This window comes from Benincasa hispida, chromosome 9 (genome assembly GCF_009727055.1).
Source record: "Benincasa hispida cultivar B227 chromosome 9, ASM972705v1, whole genome shotgun sequence".
Taxonomy (NCBI): Eukaryota; Viridiplantae; Streptophyta; class Magnoliopsida; order Cucurbitales; family Cucurbitaceae; genus Benincasa; species Benincasa hispida.
Genome location: NC_052357.1, coordinates 73,815,635 through 73,836,873, shown reverse-complemented (window position 1 = coordinate 73,836,873; position 21,239 = coordinate 73,815,635). Strand labels below are relative to the sequence as shown.

At 36.6% G+C, this 21,239-nt stretch overlaps 1 protein-coding gene across 4 annotated transcripts in view; it reads right to left on the bottom strand.

Annotated features, from left to right (window-relative positions):
- LOC120086114 (tetratricopeptide repeat protein SKI3) overlaps nt 1–8,616 on the bottom strand; it is a 37,752-nt gene extending 29,136 nt beyond the window's left edge. The window contains exons 1-12 of one of the 4 annotated variants that reach the window (XM_039042559.1): nt 8,464–8,616; nt 8,259–8,378; nt 7,958–8,164; nt 7,752–7,874; nt 7,407–7,490; nt 7,277–7,327; nt 7,071–7,163; nt 6,466–6,606; nt 6,307–6,387; nt 2,521–2,592; nt 1,380–1,621; nt 1,122–1,293 (exon numbers count right to left, since the gene is read on the bottom strand). In XM_039042559.1, coding sequence (XP_038898487.1) covers nt 1,122–1,293; nt 1,380–1,621; nt 2,521–2,592; nt 6,307–6,387; nt 6,466–6,606; nt 7,071–7,163; nt 7,277–7,327; nt 7,407–7,490; nt 7,752–7,874; nt 7,958–8,164; nt 8,259–8,378; nt 8,464–8,466 — 1,389 coding nt within the window. In that variant the 5' untranslated portion in view covers nt 8,467–8,616. Of the gene's footprint in view, nt 1–1,121; nt 1,294–1,379; nt 1,622–2,520; nt 2,593–6,306; nt 6,388–6,465; nt 6,607–7,070; nt 7,164–7,276; nt 7,328–7,406; nt 7,491–7,751; nt 7,875–7,957; nt 8,165–8,258; nt 8,379–8,463 lie in introns of those variants that run through there. The other 3 variants (XM_039042560.1, XM_039042561.1, XM_039042562.1) reach the window with 3 other exon arrangements.
- Nucleotides 8,617–21,239: the final 12,623 nt, after the last annotated feature.

The window sequence follows — 21,239 nt, the reverse complement described above, 5'->3', positions numbered from 1 at the left end:
GTGAAACATTTTGAAACATAGGAACCAAATTGGAACTCGACCAAAAAGAAATCTTCCCTAAAATATAATATATGAACAACTATACATATACATACATATTTAGAGGGGAAAAAACTTCTGAAGAGAGATAAGAAATAACTAAAAATCTAACTCAGCATTGACGGGATAAGAATGAGTATTCACTCTTCCCCCTTTATTGAATGTCTTTTTCCAGGAAGACACCCTTTTGAGGTCGGGGAAACCTACCACGTGTTTTGAACTATGGTGTGTAATAATCTTCTCAGGACTTTCAACCTCTCTCGGGTCTTTCCTTAAAGCAGCTCTAGTGGCTTTCTTCAACTAATTTCTGAAAATTTTCTTTGATGGTAGGCTAAAGTTATACGGTACAATGCAGTGCTGACCATTATTTGGAAGCTTTGAGTTGAAAGGAATGCGAGGATTTTTCAAGGGGATGAAACATCTGATGATGTTTTTTTTCTTTTTTTTCGTTTTGTTTCTTTTTTCACTTTCTTGTAGTGTTCAGATTTTTTAGCATTCATTTATTTATGAAAAATTCTAAGAAAAAAGTTGGTGATTGAGTTATAAGGATTTTTTAAATTATGGTTTTTCTTAGATTTGCGCCCAATTGGAAATCATTTTCTAATCCCCTAGGCTCTTGAGGGATGCTCATCTCCTCTTTGATGAATAAACACGTCTCATTTCTTCTAAAAGAGAGATACAATTCATTGATAAATGAAAAGGCACTACGACTTGAAAATTATAATTGAAAATGATTTTACTACTAAAATAAGTAATCTTAGAAATTTTGGTGGTGAGAAATATATATATATATATATATATATAAAAATGTGTGAGGGTCAAATTTGCAATGAAGTGAAGATAACTTTGACCATGTAGAACCAGAACAACTTCATGAATTATTTTACGCAGTAAGATTTTTCCCCATTCCATCAGGATTTGTGGTCCAAGCTCATTTTTGTTTTGCAATTCGCTTCTCCAAGAGCTCCACTCTCTTTTAATGTCTCACAATCAACATCTTCGATTTCAATTTAAAATTTTAAAAAATAAAAATAATCCTAATATAAAAATGGCATATTCTAAAAGCAGCATTGGTAAAATACCTTCCCTAGATAAGCCCAGGCTCCAGCTAGAGATCCATCTAACTGCAATGCCCTAATAAAAGCATGTTGCTTTAACGCATCATGGTTAGAGATGCATCCCATTGCCACCCAAAATTCATGATTGTCACCCTCGAGCATCAAGGCCCCTAATGTCATCTTTTCAGATATCTGCCTGGCAAGAAAAGATGGCAATCAAGAAAACGAACATCCAAAAAATATGGTGGCATCAAAAGAATACAGAGCAAATAGATGCAATACCAGGAATTGAATCCAGACCCAGAATCATCATTCAAAGATGAAATAATATCTAAAGTAATAGCAATATCTGTGTAAATGTTAGCTTCCCACGGAGCCAAGTGCAGAGCTTGCTGATAGGAACATTTGGCAGAAAATAAAGCCAAACAGCGGGTCTGCTTCCAGGCAAGGATAGAAGTTCTAAAGGATTCTGAGCATTGTTCCCAGTCCTCTTCCATCCATGGATAACATTTCGCATACGTATGCTAAAAAGGACAACATAATTCACATCACACACTATGTCATGTTAGTATACAAATATAATGGAGCATTGTACGCAAATACTAGCATTGGAACAATGTTTGTGAAGGTTTCTATGGTTTACACCTTTGAGGCTTGCCTTAGGGAGGGATCAAACTTTTAGCTTCAAAACTTATGGATCATAAGAAATTTACACCTATAGATGAACATGAAGCCAGACTCAGTATCTTAAGCATGAGACCACTAAAGTGAAGTAGCCACTAGAGCTTAAGCACGAGAGGCAAAAAAACAACAATTTGTGTGAGCCACACACTAGAAAATATAGGTGATTCTTTTATGTAAAATAATTCATGAAAAAAAAATAAAAAAGTTAAAGAGGTTTTCTAAGAAATTATTAGGAAAAAAAAGGATTTCAAAGAATATATTTTAATTCTTTACCAACAAAAAATAAATAAATAAAAATAAGAACTGTTTTTAGAAAAGCGCCCTGAATGGCTAAAGCATGTGGGCCTAATTAAGGGCTGGTGAGTGTTTCTTTAGAAGTGCACAAGTTAATGTTTATATGAATAATAATAATGATTTGTTATTGATAAAAATATTTTTAAAATATTTAGAATACTAAAAGTCAAAAACAGAATGAGTTGTAGTCCAGTCCCTTAGTGCTTTTACCATTAAACACCAAAAATAAACATTTAAATGATGTTTTAATACCTTTATTCAAGTGATAATTAATAATATTTATTCTTCTTTTAAAATTTTATAAAACTGTTATGTTCAGTGACTGCTAATAATATATTTTCAGGTTTTTATTTTTTATGTTTTATTTTTAGGATTTTATGAGGCCTATACCTCATACTGCCTCAAAAGTAAGCCCCTCTTCAAGAATAAAAACTCCCAAGTTTACCTTGAGCCTTCGAACGCATTGGTGGGAATCGGGAACTGTAGCCCTTAAAAGGTAGGGGTGTTCATAAGAACTCTGAAAACCGATCCAACAGATAGAAACCAACCAAATTAGTGGCGGTCGGACAGTATAAAGTGAGTGGCTGTCGAAAGTCGGTTTTTACAAAGAAATTTTCATTATAGCGACCGAGGTCAAAGAGAACACTGTCATTAAAAAAAAAATTGAAATCTGTACAATCAAATAATAATTGAAGAGGTTTTGGTGAAAACTATGGGCGCCCATGGTTTTTTCAAAACCCAATGTTGGTTTTTTTTTTTTTTTAATGAAAACAGCAACTTTCATTGAGAAAGAACGAAAGAATACACAAGCATCCAAAAACCAAACCCACAGAAAAGGGTAGGCTCCCACTACAAGAAAGGACCCCAATTATACAAAATCATGCCTAAAGGATAGTTACAAAAAGCCTTCAACATCAAAGTCCAATAAGAAACATGAAACCGAATAAGAGACCATATTTCTCTAGAATCCCTCTCAACCCTAAACACCCTACTATTCATCTCACCCCACAACACCCAAATAATAGCACAAACACAAGCACATCAAAGAAACCGGCCTCTCTCCCCAAATGACGGTTTGAGGAGGAACTCCTCGATCATATCTTTAACATCTCTGTGTCAAGCCCACAACATGCCAAACGTCAAGGAAAAAAAAACCCCGAACATAGCTCGTAAAATCACAATGCCAAAGACTATGGTCCAAGTCTTCCTCCACCTTCCGACAAAGAATACATCAAAAAGGTCCAACCATCAGCGACAACTTCCTCACAAGCCTATCCGACGTATTAAGACGGCCATGAAGAACCCGCCAAGTAAATAACCTCACCTTTCTAGGAACCTTAATCCTCCACAACGATGAAAAGACTGACTCACCAAGAGGAGAAGGGTTAACCAAACACTAAAAGGACTTAGACGAGAACCCTTCCAAAGGATTAAGGCTCCAAAATCTCACATCTCTCCTCCTATGACAAAAGAGATGACTCTCAAGAAGAGAAATGAGAGACACCACGTCCATCATTTCCCTACCAGAAAGAGACTGACGGAACTTGAAGGAAAATGTACAAGGGCTCCCACTCCAAACAAGAAAATTTGTCACAAAATGGTTTTTAAAAGAAGACAGATGATACAATCGAGAAATAACCCATAGAGAAGTCTCTCCCCCACTCAGTGATCTTCCCAGAAGTACGTCTCTCTCCCTTGGACCCAACGAGCAAAGACAGGGAGCTCTTTCAAGATATCTTTCCAAAGATTCTGGTAGGTGTCTTTAATCCCTTTGTCCAACCACTCAAAAGTGCGAGGTCCATATTTACTAACAATAATCCTACACCAAAGAGAATTGGACTCAACGGAAAAACGCCACAGCCACCTAGCTATAAAGGGTTTTGCTACAATCCCTAAGATTCCCAATTTCTAATCCCCCCAAAGAAACTGGTTTTTCGATAACCTCCCATCTAATAAGGTGCGAGCCTTTTCCTTTTCCTTCATCAATCCCTTCCCAAAGGAGGTCACACATCAATCTTTCCAAACACTTGCAAACCTCGCTCAGGGCTCTAAATAGAGAAAAAAAATAAACTGGAATGCCACTCAAGATAGACTTAATCAAAGTAAGATGGCCCACTTTAGAAAAGAAACTCTTTCTCCAAGAAGCCAGCTTACTACGAATTTTTTTTTTTTAAAGACCCTACTCTGTGGGTTTTTTTTTTTTTTTTTGAACAAGAAACAACCCACTTCATAAGATAATGAAAGGGTCGGACCAACCTCCAACCACTTTAATGCCCCCGTTTGGGTTACAAGCTCGCACTACTTAGCTCGACACCTACTGCAAACTTTATCCATCACAGGGTCCCATAAGGAGACATTCTTCGAGTTATTCCCAAGAGGAAGGCTCGGGTAAGAAGAGGGAAGGCTACCCACCTCGCACCCAATACACTCCGCCCACCTTCTAATCTTGTCCTCCTCACAATTGATACCCCCAAGACACAACACTTACCCCTGTTAATCTTCAGACCCGACATCTCCTCAAAAAAGGCGAGAACATAATTTAGCATAAAAAACGAATTAACACTTCCAAAGCAAAAGAAGAGAGTATCATTTGCAAACTGAAGATGGGAAAGGACCACCCTATCTTGCCCACTTCAAAGGGCTCAATGGTACCACCTTCGACACATTTACTCACCAACTTGCTTAAGACATCCACAACAAGGAGAAAAAGAAAAGGGGAAGGGGAAAAGGGATCCTCTTGCCTCAGACCTCCCTTTAGGGCTCCCATTGATGAGAAAGGAATAGCTCACATTCCTCACACAACCTCACATCCCATGCGCCACTTATAACCAAAACCTTTCCTCTCTAAAACCTTATCCAAGAAGTTCCAGTCAACATGGTCATAAGCTTTTTCAAAATCGATTTGAAACAGCACCCCTTCCTTCTTACCAGCTCTACAGTCCTCTGTCGCGTCATTAGCTATAAGGGTTTGATCCAAAATTTGCCTTCCTACCACAAAAGCCCCTTGCACCTCTAAGATGGTCAATGAAAGCACCCTCTTTAATCAATTTGCCAAAACTTTTGCAAGAATTTTGTACACACTCGTGATAAGATTAGTCACAGACTCCTTCTTTGGAATCAAACAAATGTAAGTTTCAACCAATGAGTTATTTAGGACTCCCCTTTCGTAAAACTCCTGAAAGACTTTGACCTTCACAAGGGACCAGTTCTCTTGATAAAAGGCCATAGTAAATCCATCCGGCCCGAAGATTTTGATCTGTCACTCCCAAAAATAGCCATTTTAATCGCCTTGACAATAAAAGGCCAAGACAATCTCTCCTTATCCCCTTCAAAAATCGGGCTCCAATCAATCCCTTCAACAAAGGGGTTTAGCCGAAACCTCCCGACCATACAACTTAGAGAAAAAACCGATAGCTTCCTCCTCAATCTCTTTTTCCTCCTTTAAGTACTCCCCTGAGTCACTGCCAAGGGCCCAATTCTATTCCTACTCTTCCGGCCACTCGCCACTCTATGGAAAAGTGAGGTACTGCAATCCCCATCCCTGGCCCATGCCAACTAATGTTGGTTTTCTTAAAATCAAGGTTGGTTTTCTCAATAACACTTATGCTTTCAAAAGATATTAATTTTTTAAGATCAATTTTACTCTTTTCAAATCTCACACGATTCCATTTTCCAATTCCTTTCTCTCTCTTCCTCTCCCTCTTCTCTGTTCTTTCTCCACCTCTCCCTTTTCTCCACTCTCTAACTCTCCTCTTTTCCCTTCTTTGTCTCTCTGTATCTCTCTTCTCTCACCCTCTAACTCTTTTTCTTTCCCTCTTTTCTTGCCGTCTATCTTTTTTCCTCTTTCCACCGATCATCCTCACCACCACCGTGGTCGTGCTAATGCCACCGTTCACTTTGTATCTTCTCTTGCCTCTTTCTTAATTTTTTCGTTTTTTTCTCTCGATCCCCTTCTTCTTTTTACTTTATTATTTGTTTCTTTTTTCTTCTTCCCTCTTTTTTTTGTTCAATTCTGATGGGAGACAAGAAACCGACGAAAATCGACCAACCGACCATGTAGATGGGCAGTTGGCATCACCAATATTTAAAAATTAGTGGTTAACACCGGTTATAGCCAAAAATCGACACCGACCGACCAATGAACACCCCTATTAACAAGGACTTTCCCATTACATAACTTCAAACAAAAACAATATCACTTGGCTAGAAACTTTAAGATAGCTATATATACCTGAATATCTCCAAGCAACTTCCAGATACACGATGAGTTTCCAGCTAAATGAGTACTTCCTTTTGCAACTTTAGATGCTTCCTAGAATCAATAAAATAAATCTAGTAACAAAAGAAAGCAAGTTAAAGGGGATTATCTCATAAATACAAGATAACAAACCTCTAATAGGAAGGATGCCCATTTAAATGCCCCCCTATTAATGTACTCCTTTGCCAAACCAAGAAGCCCTGAGGAGAGCCCAAATTGTGCAGTAATACTTTTAGGTGATTTCTCTAGAGCTTGCTGAAAGTGTTCAACTCCCTTTTCAAATTTGTTAAGCATCATGACCAAATAAAATGAGTAACTTGGGAAACAAATGAGAAGTTGCAAAAGCATATAAATCTCTGATTGAATAAAGAAACACAATTTCAAGGAAATCCAAATATACTAAATCCATGCAGAGCCAACTCACCATATAGTTTCCAAAGCATTCAAAGTCATACATTGGGTTTCAAGAGGCAACAAAAATATTTTGTTCATTTACTTAAATGCTCAAACCAACAACAATGTATATCTTCAACAATCCTGCCCCAATTCTAGATATCTTCATAAAAGAAGAAAAAGAAATGAATACTAAGGCAGGTTCATCAGGGAGAGCTAGCCAACGCATTCTCCAGGAAACTACCATAGTATCATACACACAGACGAACAAAAGGTACCGCAGAAATGATTGGAAGAATGCAACCTATAAATAAAAGTATAGCAGACAACTAGACAAGTCTTACCTTTTTGAACAAACCAAGCATCAAGAAGATGTTTCCACTCTCAACCCAAGCGAGAATTCTATCTCCTTCAATTTCAATCGCCCGTGCATAAGACTGTTAGAAGGACAAACAATGTAGGCTTTAATGATAACTATCTGACTTCCTAAAAGAAGAGAAAATTAACTCTGTTCATGAAAATTAAAAGTTCCATTGGTGAAATAAACTACCTTAATTGCAGCAGTAAACCTGCCAAGTCGCTGATATGCAAGACCCAGGGCCTAAAACAAGTAGGTTATTCAATATTAGCTGGACTAGACAAGTACAATGGAAGTTAATGTTCACAAAAATTAAGCTTACTTCCCATAAATCAGCACAATGAGGATATCCTCGAATTGCATGCTGAAGACTTAAGACAGCTTCAGTCCATTTCTTTTGATAAACCTGCCAATTGACCAGTAGAACAATAGAGCTAGGAAAATTTTGATTGTAAATTTCATTTGAAATTTTACATTTTTACGATTGAAGGCATGAGGTGGATCATTAATTTATGATTAGTTACATTCATTATAAATCTTTCTCATTAAAAAATTGAAAATCATTTCTGGAATCAAAAGGGTGGTGATGAATGATGCTCAACAATACCGAGATGACTGATAGAATAGAAGAATGATAACAGAGAGACAGCAGGCAAAAGTTCAGAACCTGCAAATAGCCCAACCTCCGGAAAGCCCAGAAGGCCCTGGGTGACTCAGAGGAAGCCTCTTTGCATACAGCAATCTCTAAACTCTCCTTTCCTTCGTGATGCAACAGATCGCACAAGGCTTCCTGGTTATAATCATCGGTGAGTACATAATTAAAACTGATACAGACGAAGCAATAGACCAGGTAAACTAGGAGGAAAGACGCACTCCAGAATGGAAATCGTCGACATCGAGACTGACAGCTCTTTGGTAGCACTTGAGAGCCCTTTCAATATCGACAGAAAATGTGGCGTAATAATGCCCGAGATATTTGAAAGCGGCAGCATTCCTAGGATCTAATTTCGCTGATTTCAGAAAATGATCCGCGGCAGCCGCCTTATCGTGGCTTCCTCCATTTTCCCACATGAAAATCCCCTGCGTTCAAGTATGCAAAATTTTGCAGTCAAGTTGGACATTGCATCATTTATGAACGGGCGGGGAGGTTGAAACCATTATGTGCGAAAATTACGAGTTTGAAATGGGATGAGGGATCATCTGGATAAGCGTCAACTGCTTCTTCCAATTGTCTTGCTGTAATACAAGGGGTCTCCGATTCTCCTTCATGTTCTTTTTTTACCGCAACTTCTTCCTGGTTCAAAGATGAGAAGGGAGAGAGTGAAGTGAATAAAACAAGGTATCAAATGGTGAAGACCAAAAGAGAGAAGAAAGCGTGCCATTGTTGCGCCAATAACAGAAGTTGTCGTGCATCCGAGTACTAAACCCTAAACCCGCCCCCCGAAAGCTCGCTATCCTCGTTCGCGAACCAGTTCATGGAAAATAACGTGTCCTCCGCGTCCTAAACGAGCCGGAGAACATCGTCGGCACTCGCGCCTCAACCCTTCTTATGAAACTAATTGGGAAAATTTGTAGGAATGAATCATTTTTTGGGCTCAAAATATCAAATGACTCATTTTTTAAAAATAATGGTCCATTGACCTTTTGTTAACATCATCATCATACCAGATTACGTAAATGTCTTCACCTATCTTCTTACCCTTCTATTCTTGTCAATTGTGTCTTAAACGGAACGATAATGGGGATGGGGTGGGTCGTTCTAAGATTCATAAATATTGTAAACCTATGGTTTTTTTGTTTGTTTTTTTTTATTTTCGATGTGTTATGGGGTTGAAGACGAGTAGAAAGAGAGAATGTGGATGAGATAAGTGAAAGTGAAATCGACGAGAGCGACACCAGAGAGAGCGAGACTCGCGAGAGCGATACTAAAGAGAGCAAGATTAGCGAGACAATATCTAAATAAAATTTTTCTCTTCAAAAGGAAAAGAGAGCGAGAGCGAGAGATAGAGAAAGGGAGAGAGAGCGCGAGAGAGAAACAAATTCGGTGATCTTCAATCGTTTTTTAAGGGATGTGTTTTTTAGTGTGTTGGAATAATAATACGAGGGTAAACTTGCAGGGGTTTACATTGATTATTAGAGTACTCCAATTTAGTTGGAGGGTATTCTATAAGCTTGATTATTTATGAGTCAGGGCAGAGTTTTATAGAATTTGCTTTGCATTATGGTGATTTTGTTATGCATTGTCTCGCTCTCTCTGGTATTGCTCTTGCGAGTCTCGCTCTTGCCGATTTCACTCTCACTTATCTCACTCACATTCTCTCTTTGTACTTGTTTTCGACCTCATAACACGTTGAAAACCAAAAAAACCATAGACTTACAATATTTCTAAACCCTATAACGACCAACCCCATCCCTATTACCGATCAGTTTAAGACACAATCGGCACGAGTAGAAGGGTAAGAAGACAAAGTGGTGGGGGCATTTACGTAATCTGGTATAACAACGATGTCAGTAGAGGGTCAATTGACATTATTGGTCATTTGACATTTTAGACCCAAAAAATGGGTCAACCATACAAATTTCCCAAGTAAAAGTATACAATACTCTGATACAAGTCTAGTCAGATACCTTTAATACTCTGATACAAGTCTAGTCAGATACCTTTTCTCTCACACTAAGCTAGAGATGTCCAAAATATTCAAGGGTCAGGCTCGTAGGGATCCGCCCCGAACTGGGGATCCTGAGGAAAGGGAGTGCGGAATTTTTTTCCCATTTACAAGACGGGATCCTCGTCCCTAGCCCTACCCCGTGTCCCCGCCCCGCTCGTTTTTGTATATAAACTATAAATTATATATATAATCATATTAATATTGGAGACTTTGTTATGATAATTATGGATGTTTTAACTATTTAAATTTAGACTTTATTACTTGAACTATTTAGATGTTGTAATATTTAAAATAGGATGTTTTAATTGTTGAATTTTAATTTTTACGAATTATGAGATTCTGACATTTTAATTATATCTTTTCAAATTGTATGTGTATTATTTTTTTTATTAGCAAATTTGATAATATTACATTTAAATAAAAATTGTATTGAAAATGTTAAATGATTGTAAAAATAATATTTAATTGAAATTTTTAAAAAATTGTTAGAAAAAAATAAATGCGAGCAATTTTTTCTCGTGGGGAAATTTGCGGGGACGGGGAATGGTTCATCATCCTCACCCTGTGATAATGGGAAAAAATGCACGTTATTACGGTACAAAGATATAAAACAATGAAGGATTGCGATGGTAAAAATATATAAAATTGCGTCCAAAAGCATTTATTTTATAACATTGAGATTGCATGCGTCCATCGCATTAAAAACAGCTAACTTATGTATTTTGTGCAGAAAATGCGTTGGCGCAAGGCGGAATTGCAATCCAAAGAAATTAACGTCCGAGCACATTAAGAGATTGCGACCTCAAGGCTATGCGATCATTTGTGTTCGCAAAAATCTGCTAAAAAAGGTGGCCGCATAAAACCGGCGCATCAAGGTGAAAGCTTAATAAATCACGATGGGACAAAAAGCTGACGACGGTCGATTTCGAATTAAGTTGACAAGCCGTTAACGACATATTGTACCAAGTACACTCAACTTTTTGGTGACAAATATTTGGCGCATCAGACAGAGAATTAATGACATCCCATCAGTGAAATCATTCGAGAGAGAAAGTTCTTCACCCTAAAGCTCTATAAATACCGAAGGTCACCTTCGTTTAAGGAGTTCTGTCGTTGAGTTCGCTCAGTTCGGAGAGCTCACCATATAGAAGATAGTTAGCCTTGTTCATAGTTTTCTTTTACTTAGAAGACGAAAGCGAGTGAAGGGAGAATATGCCGAGAGATCGTTCTGGTTAACTTGGAAGAGTGCCAGGAAGCGTAAAAAACAGAGAGAGGGTCAACTCTTGAGGAAACAAGAATATCTTTTGGGCATAATAGAGATAACTTAGTGTAAAAGCCTTGGAAAGTAAGATATTGCTACCAGGCTCTCTCCTTTATTATTCCATTGTCATTTTGTATTATGAACTTAGTTATACAATGAAAATTGCATCTTTATATCTGTTCATTCTCTTTACAGTACGCATGAGTAGCTAAAACTATCGAATGGGTTGAGAAGCACTTAGCTAGCATAACCTGGGATCTTCACTTCATGCGATCATCTTGTATTATGTATGCGTCATTCGTCTTCTAGAGATACTCAAGAGGGTAGTCTAAGGATAGAATCTAGGCTTGAAAAAATCAGATTAGAATCTAGGCGGGAGAGTCAAATTAGAACCGCATAATCAAGAGATAAAAGCTTAGGAATAAGTTTTGTTTGTTATTAACGCATCGCATACACCCTAGAGATAAGATATGATTGTTTGCGGTCATCTTGTACCTGTGTGCATCATTCATCATCGCATAGGCAAGAAGTAGAGACTTAGAAATAAGCTCAATAGACATCATCGCGTACATCGCATGCGTCCTAAAACTAGAAGCTATCGCATTTGCATTGGAAAATGAATTGTTGTCGCATGTGTGTAGCATAATCGCATAGCTTGAACGCAATCTCAGGAAACGCTAGCTAAAGACCTTCTCAACTCGTTCCTCCGCATACTCATTGTATCTTTCGCATCATTAGCTATTTTCTCAATTCCGCCGCATAAACTTTATATCTTAAAACAAAAAACCAACCAACACATTGATTTATTTGTTACCGCAAAGTAATCGAAAAGTACCACCGCATACTGTTTCCTTAGTCCCTGTATTCGACCATGGGCTTACCAGGCAACTCAGTAGGATTTATACTTGGGTACTGCTGAGAAAACTTGCATGCACAACGCATATTCCACCATTGCATTCTACACCATTATTTCATCGCATTAACAATACGCATCAAGTTTTTGGCGCTGTTGTCGAGGACTACAACAATACATTGTGCTAATGGTAATTTTTTATTTTCTTTGCATCTTTCAATCTCTGGCGAATTAGGATCCAAAGATTGAAATAACGTTCCGACGAAGATTGAGAAACAACGCCAACAACAAAAAGACAGAACTCCAAGAATGGCGGAACAACCAGAAGAGAGGGTCGCAAACGCAAATAAAATAATGGCCAACCCCATCCTCTTGGCGAATGACCATAATAGACTCATTCGGAACTATGCATCACCCAACCTACATGATTTCTCCCCAAGAATCATGAGGCCAGCTCTGGACGGATCAAAGTTTGAAATGAAACCGGTTATGTTGCAGATGATTCAAACGATCGGACAGTTTTGTGGAAGGCGTGGCGAGGATCCGCATGCCCATCTCCAGAGTTTTATTGAAATCTATAACACTTTTATGTTCCTAAAAATCTATGCTGAGGAGGTTCGACTAACGTTGTTCCCATTTTCCTTATGCAATCGAGCAAGAAAATGGGCTTACTCTCTCGAACTAAGGGAGATAATATCGTAGGAACAAGTAGTGGAAAAGTTCATGAAGAAATACTTCCCTCCAACAGAGAATGCAAGAATGAGGAAGTTAATTATGAATTTTGAACAGGAAATTGACAAATCGCTCAGTGATGCCTGGGCGAGGTTTAAGAACTGGTGCGAGATTGTCCGCACGATGGCTTACCTGACTGTTTTCAAATGGAAATCTTTTATCACGGTTTGAACCCTGCATGTAGACGGCTGCCAATGCAGCAGCAGCTGGTGGTCTGTTCGATAAAACTTACGACGAGGCTAAGAATATCCTTGATCATATTTCCAAGAATCATGAAGATTTGAGGGAAAGCGACCAAAGATTAAGAATTAAAGATAATGACGCAAATAATGGAGCCATCGCATCTTTGCAAACCCAAATGAACACGATGACGAATCTGATACAAGGCATCGCAATCAATAACACAGGAACACATAAAGGGCAGGTCAACGCAATCGCTCAAACGACCACGAGTTGTGTCATCTGTGGAGAAGAACATCTGATTGAAGAATGCCCAAGGAATCCGCAGTCAATATGCTTCATAAAGAATAATCTTTTCTCTGATACGTATAACCTTGGGTGGAGAAACCACCTTTACTTCACGTGGAAGAATCAACAGCAAAATTTTCAACATATGGCACAAAAAGAAGGGCCACAGGATTTTTTCTGCGAACAAACGGTCAAACGCAAAACCAAGCCAGTAGTTCGCAGGTACCGCAATCTTCATCTTTAGAAAGCTTGTTAAAGCAGTATATTAAGAAGAATGAATCAGTGCTTCAGAATCAAGCGACGTCCATTTGAAATCTTGAAATTCAGATTGGACAGATTGCGAACGAACTAAAAAATAGACCGCAAGGAGCGTTGCTGAGCTCAACTGAGCTCTCTCGCAACTCTGAGGGTACAGGAAAGGAACAATACCTAGCAATCTTCTTGCTAAGCGAAAACACGACAACGGAAGTAAGGGAAGAAACCATCATGGCCAACTCGAATGTGATGACAATCAAGAACCCATTAACATATGATGTATGAGAGCTCGAGAAGATGAACCCAGAAGTTGCGCCCACCTACAAGCCTCTAGAACACGAGATAGAAGAGGTACAACTACCACCATTCCCACAAAGATTGAAAAAGAAACATAATGATGAAGAAAATATCGCTGAAATGGCAGTAACGCAAGGGTTAAATACTATGATCCCACAAAAAATATGCGACCCAGAAAGCTTCACGATACCCTGCTCAATTGGAGGGGTCTACAGTGATCAAGCACTATGCGATCTCGGAGCGAGTATAAACTTAATGTCGCTGTCCATTTTCAAATGATTGAATATGGGAAAACTAACGCCCACGATGGAGACCCTCCTGCTTGCAGACAGATCCCGAATACATCCCGAGGGAGAGTTGAAAGATGTCGTAGTTTCAATTGATAAATTCGTCTTACCGGCAGACTTCATCATTTTGGACTATAAAGCGGACGAAGATGCGTCCATCATATTGGGACGACCATTCCTCTTGATCGATCATGCTCAAATTGATGTGCACAAGTGGGAGATTGTAATGAACGTCAATGGGGAAAAGTTTCGAATTGAGGCAATCAAGATCCCATAAGACCGAGAAAAGAAGAGAACGTCGCCTTGGACATAAAAAGCACAGATTGAAATAAGCAGTCCCTGCATTACTATGCAACTCAAACTCATCAGGGATGCAATTCTTTTGGAATATTCTTTTTTTCCTATCAATGATTCATGAACTTTCGTTACCGTTCTTTTAACTGTTATCGTATATTTGTCTTTTTGCTTCTACGAAAAAAAAATAATATGGCGTCGCGATCGTGTTGAACGATCGTGGTAAACGTTTTGCTAACTCTGTCTTTTATTTAACCCTCTCAATGTTTTCTTTGCAACGATCGTGGTGAACAATTGCGAAGGAACTACACAAAGGATACAACTAGCTTATTCCGCCACCGCAATCGAAGAGAGCAGTTTGTCTTAAAGAAGGATGCGTTCACAAATAATGTGAGCGACAGAGCAAATTTGGGGGTTGTATCTTTCCTTGACTTTGTTTATTTCAAGTTTTGCTCTCTCGCATCGCATTTTAACTTTGATAATTTTATCATCGCATCCTCTTTAGTCAGCGCAATCGTTACACATTGATTAATTTAGTAAGTCACCACATTATTTTTCTTTGCCAATTATGATTTCAATGATAAAACGCACGCCTCTACTTTTTTCGTATATGCTAGAGTCAACTTAATTTTAGGACAGTTAACTCATGAAATATTTCTAGAAGTTAGTAGTCCACTAGCTTTCTTTCAAACTGACTTTTATGTAATTTCCTAAGAGTATCGCATGATTTCTTTCAATCTTTCAACAATGAGGACATTGTTGCGTTTAAATTTGGGGGTGCGGTATTCTTTTTCAACCTTGCTATTTTTAGGCATTAAAAAAAGAGAAAAATAAAGAAAAATAAATCATAACATTGTGATCGGATCCTACTCGTAGTTGGATATCTATATGACACACGTGGGGGCAAGCCAAAATAAAGGTAGGAATCGTGATTAATGCATAAATAGATGATCGCAACTCTGCTGCCAAATGAGCATGAGTTTAGACTCAGAAAGAGCACCTTGCTCGTAGTTGGATGTCCGCATGACACACATGGGGGCAAGCCAAAGCAAAGGCTAGGTACTTGGATCAGCGCAAGGTCATAGAAAAAAATAATATCTAAAATACGCAAGGATAAAAATCATTTGAAAATACCCCAGTTGAAAAAGTTTTTTTTTTTTTTTTTTAATGAAATAAATCATGCGATGCCCTGGAAACAAGTAAAGTCTTTTTGAAGGTTAAACTTGCGGTCTCTAAATTTTAGAAATATTTTAAGAAAAGACCTGAATAAGAATTAAGAAGATTTTGATACATAGGATTGAATAAGGCAACCTTAAGAAATCTAGGAAAGTAGAAGGCGTTCGACTTTCTAAAGAAAATCTTTAGTCTATGCTTGAGGACAAGCATTGTTTTAAATTCGGGAGTACGGGCAAAAATGCACGTTATTATAGCGCAAAGATATAAAACAATGAAGGATTGCAACAGTAAAAATATATAAAATTGCGTCCAAAAGCATTAAGTTTATAACATTGCGATTGCATGCATCCATCACATTAAAAATAACTAACTTATGTATTTTGTGCATAAAATGCGTTGGCGCAAGGCGGAATTGCGATCCAAAAAAATTAAAGTCTAAGTGCATTAAGAGATTTTGACCGCAAGACTATGCGATCGTTTGCATTCGCGAAAATCTGCTAAAAAAGGTGGCCGCATAATTCCGACGCATCAGGGTGAAAGCTTAATAAATCACGATGGGACAAAAAACTAATGACGATCGATTCCGAATTAAGTTGACAAGCCGTTGATAACATACTGTAGCAAGTACACTTAACTTTTTGGTGACAAATATTTGACGCATCAGACAGATAATTAATGACATCCCATCAGTGCAGTCATTCGAGAGAAAAAGTTCTTCACCCTGAAGCTCTATAAATATCGAAGGTCACCTTCGTTTAAGGAGTTTTGTCGTTGAGTTCGCTTAGTTCGGAGAGCTCACCATATAGAAAATAGTTAGCCTTGTTCATAGTTTTCTTTTACTTAGAAGGCGGAAACGAGTGAAGGGAGAATATGCCGAGAGATCATTCTGGTTAACTTGGAAGAGTGTCGGGAAGCGTCGAAAACAGAGAGAGGGTCAACTCTTGCGGAAGCAAGAACATCTTTTAGGCAGAATAGAGATAACTCAGTGTAAAAGCCTTAGAAAGCAAGATATTGCTACCAGGCTCTCTACCTTTATTCTTCCATTGTCATTTTGTATTATGAACTTAGTTATAAAATGGAAATTGCATCTTTATATCTGTCCACTCTCTTTACAGTACGCATGAGTAGCTAAAACTGTCGAATGGGTTGAGAAGCACTTAGCTAGCGTAACCTGGGATTTTCACTTTGTGCGATCATCTTGTATTATGTATGCGTCATTCGTCCTCTAGAAAGGGTAATCTAAGGATAGAATATAAGCTTGGAAAAATCATATTAGAATCTAGGCTCGGGAGAATCAGATTAGAACCACATAATCAAGAGATAGAAGCTTAGGAATAAGTTTTGTTTGCTATTAACGCATTGCATGCACCCTAGAGATAGGATATGATTGTATGCGGTCACCTTGTACCTGTGTGCATCATTCATCATCGCATAGGCAAGAAGTAGAGACTTAGGAATAAGCTCTATAGATATCATCGCATACATCGCACGCGTCCTAAAACTAGAAGCTATGTGATATGATGTTTGTAGTTCATATATTTGTTAAGCTTATATGTTTGTAATTCATGTATTTGTATTTTGGGTGTTGAATTGAGTTCATATATCATGAATATCTTGTGCATTTTTTTCGGATACAGTAATATGTATTTATGGTGATTATATTTGAAAGCTTGTTTGTTCAATAATTCTATATATCTTTTTAATAAATTATGGATTACACTTTCTTTTATTATTTTGTAAGGTACGGGAGTTTTGGAAAATAGAGTTTACAATGTTACTTTTGCATCATGCATTTCAATTTTTATTTTGTTTAAGCAATCAGTTTACAAAGTTGTGCATGTAACACTTCAAGTTAAGTTGGATAGGATATACTATATTCATTGGAACAAAACAAATTTGGATTTATATTGGAAGTAAAATATCCTCCAAAATGTAATGGTAATATAATGGCCTAATTAATGTTGTGTTACATGGTTAGTTGGATTTGGTGTCATAAATCTCGTGGATCTCGTAGTTTGTGATTTGTAAATACAAATTATTTATTTAGTAAAATAAGAAGTATTTTATTTGACATTTAGATTGCATCGACTCATTTCAATAAACTAAGATCCAAGGCTATTGAACATAGCTTGAACAGTATGTGATAGACATACAAGTGAATTGGATCATGTTCAAGTAATAGCCTATAAGGTCTACAGTATATGGATAAGGTTGAGTGTTTTATCCTTGAGACACTGCGGATATGGTATACTTTGTAAGAGTTACAAGAGTTGTAAGAGTTACAAATGATATGATCCATATTATTCATGTGGAGACATGTGAGTGAAGGTATCCTATATGAAATTGTAATTAGGTTGCAAGAATTAGTAATCTTGATAGAAACTTGGACTTATTTTCCTATTTTCTTGAAATAACTTACTAATTCATAATATTCAAACAATCAATATTGAATTTCCAGTCTTTTGATTTCAAGAATTGTCATAGTTATGAAAAACCTATGAGTTTAATGTAATTTATGGACTAATTAGGGAATGTCTTTAGGAAACAATTAAGAACTGAGATAGAGTTCATTGTTTAATTGACTAATTAAGACATTAAGGTACTTCCTTAATGAACTATGGAACAACTTAATTGCATGAATTTTTATCAAGTCCATGATAGAATTTGCTAAATCTACATAAAATCCCCAAGACTTATTTTTCCATTGAAATTTATTACATAGTCCCTCTCATTTCTCTCATTACTAAATTTTTCCTATCAATTCTTGTCTTTACTTTGATTTTAGTTAGTTTCTTTAAAAATAAACCCCCTCCCTCAATTGTTATCTTTTTTATTCAAAGTTCAATTTTGCCAATTAATAGAGGTTCTCTGTGAATCGACCTCATACTTCCATTGTTATTACAAGTTGGTATTGGTAGTTGTGTGTGTTCTATAAATTTTATTTGTTTTGGATTAGATAGAATTAACGACACATATTTTTAGCATCGAACAATAGAGGAATGATGAGAATTTACAGGATAAACATTCACCCTTAAGCATACTTATAAGAATACAGCGAGGGATAAAAGAAGACAATAAACTTAACCTTAGAGATCTCATCTTCTCGTTTCGTTTCTAGTGGTCATGGTCACGAACGGAATCTTTTGAACCCAAACACCATGAATACAATAGTAAACGCTTTGCTTCCCGAACACCACCGAGAAAGTCTTCTTTGTTATTCTCAAGGAGAAAACCAAAGGCAAAGTGGTGGGCTTGCCTATGGACTTTGGTAAAGGAAGAAGAAGAGAGATCTTGAAAGAGAATCTTTCATAGATGAATTTTACATGGAAAGATATCTTACTAGGGAATTTTTCTCCTACCTTTTCATTTCACGTAAAAAAAACTAACTCATTTATTTTTATCTTCCGCCACTCATTTATTTGAGAAAATGGAGTTAAGAAATAACTCATTCAATAACTCCCAAGGAGATACTTAATTTGAATTTCAAAATTTCAAAATTTAATTATATTACATTAATATAATTAAATACCATATATTATATTTTATACAATATATAACCTATAGTTTATTATATCGCATATAATATAATTTATAGTTTATAATTCTCTCATACTAGTATTAATATGAATCATATTTATATCAATTTTAACCTATAGTTTTTATACGAATCACATTCATATAATAATATTTGAATCATATTCAAATAACAACCTCTCTCATCAAACTACATAGATTTAATATGATTCACATTCACATTAATTTTAACATATAGATTTTATATGAATCTCATTCATATAATAAATACTTGAATCATTTTATATGAATCTTTTTCATATAATGTATCAACATACGTTACATTTTATAATGTATTAATATACATTATAATGTATCAACATACATTATATTAATTGTATCTTATACAAATAATTCCATCTAATTAATTTGAACAAATCAAATTAAATCAAAATTAATCTGATTCTCTTTAGTCCTTATTGAGCTAACAAGAGGACCTTATGAACCAACAGATTAAAGCTCTAATGATACGAGATTAATTGATTAAACTCTTTAATCAAATTAATCAACATTCATTAACTGCCAATCGCTCCATTAAAGGCCGATAGTTTCACTATTCGCGTTGTAGATATATTTTTGTGCCTGTTGGATATAACCAATCAACAGTATGTTAACCTTTCACAAATTGCTTATAAGTACAGTTGGGTCAAATCATCGTTTTACCCCTGTAATTACATATAATTTCTTAAGTACCATCGATCCATCTAATGAACAATTAATCGTAGTCCCAATATAACTAGACCCCTCTATGACCAATGAGAGGGTGAAAGCCCTTATTGTTCAAGACCCGAAATCAGCCCTTAAGGGAGCAATTCATCTACTTGCCCTAACAAAGGGAAGAGCTGAATTCTATCTTATGTAGTTGAGCTCCAAACTCCTCACTCAGATGAATGCCCAAAATCATAGGCATATTGAGTCGACAAATCTGGTCACTGCCACCCATACAAATCAAATGACCGCCCTCATAGGCAGGAGTTCATAACTGACTCAAGATTGAGGTCAAATATCTATGGTCCTTTTGGTGAAATGTAAGTCTCTTCCAACAACGATGTTATAAAGAGAGACTCAACATTTTGTGGTTCAATCTTATACAAAGTCTTTGTATAGGATACCCCGGTCACATGTTTCCATGTAAATGATCATGAATAGATCATTTGTAACATTTTGCAACAATTGTAACATTTACAAAGCAAGCCATATTAGTAGTGTTACCAAGATAAGGCACCTAACATTATCCACATACTACAAACCATTTAGGTTACTAATTAAATATGATCTACCTGTATGTCTACCACATACATATTTAAGTTACATGAAATAACCTTGAATTTTTCTTTAATGGATTATTGCATATAAAATAATCAACATTGATTCAAATGACATATAACTACGAGGCTTCATGACATACATCCCAACATTTATATGGTATGAAGATGAAGAATATGGTGACAGGCTCTACGATCTATAAAAGAAAAAGGTAGTGAGAAGCAGAGATGTAGTATTCTTTGAGCACGAGAAGGGTGTAGATCTTCTGAGTACAAGGTACATTTCTACTTCAGAGTTATTTTTGGATACTACTGAGGATTCTACTTCTACTCCTTTTATTGTTCAACTGACAAATGAGAATGTTTATGATGTTGGTGAGATACAATCTGATAGTAATATACCAGATCATGTTGATGATGATGATCTTAATGATTCTTCATTTGATGAAGAGATTCATGAGGAAGTGAGTCATGAAGAAGTTCATGAGTAGGGGGAACAACCTATTCCCTAAGTGGAGGATACTCAAGCTTAAAAATCCACTAGATAGCATAAACCTTAAAGAGGTATCCAAGATCAGAGTCATTCTAGTTAGTGAAGATGAAGAGCGAGAGAAATATCAAGAGGTCTTGTCTCATGATGAAAAAGACTAGTGGCTCGATGTAATGAAAGATAATATGAGTTCTTTAGAAAATAATGGAATCTATGAGCTAGTGAAGCCTCAAAATGGCAAGAAAGTATTGAGAAACATATGGGGTTTCAAGTACAAGAAGATGGTGAGAAGATAGTGAGGTACAAAGCCATATTAGTGGTTAAGGGATGTAACAAAGAAAAAGGCATTGACTTTGATGAGATATTCTGTCCAATGGTTAAAATGATATCTACCAGAATAGTGTTAGGTTTAACAGCAAATTTTGATCTTGAGATAGAAAAACTTGATGAAATAATTTCCTTTTTATATGGTGATTCTTGTGTGTAATTTAGAAAGTTCCCTACATGTAACTTCATCATTCTTCATTTGTATGTA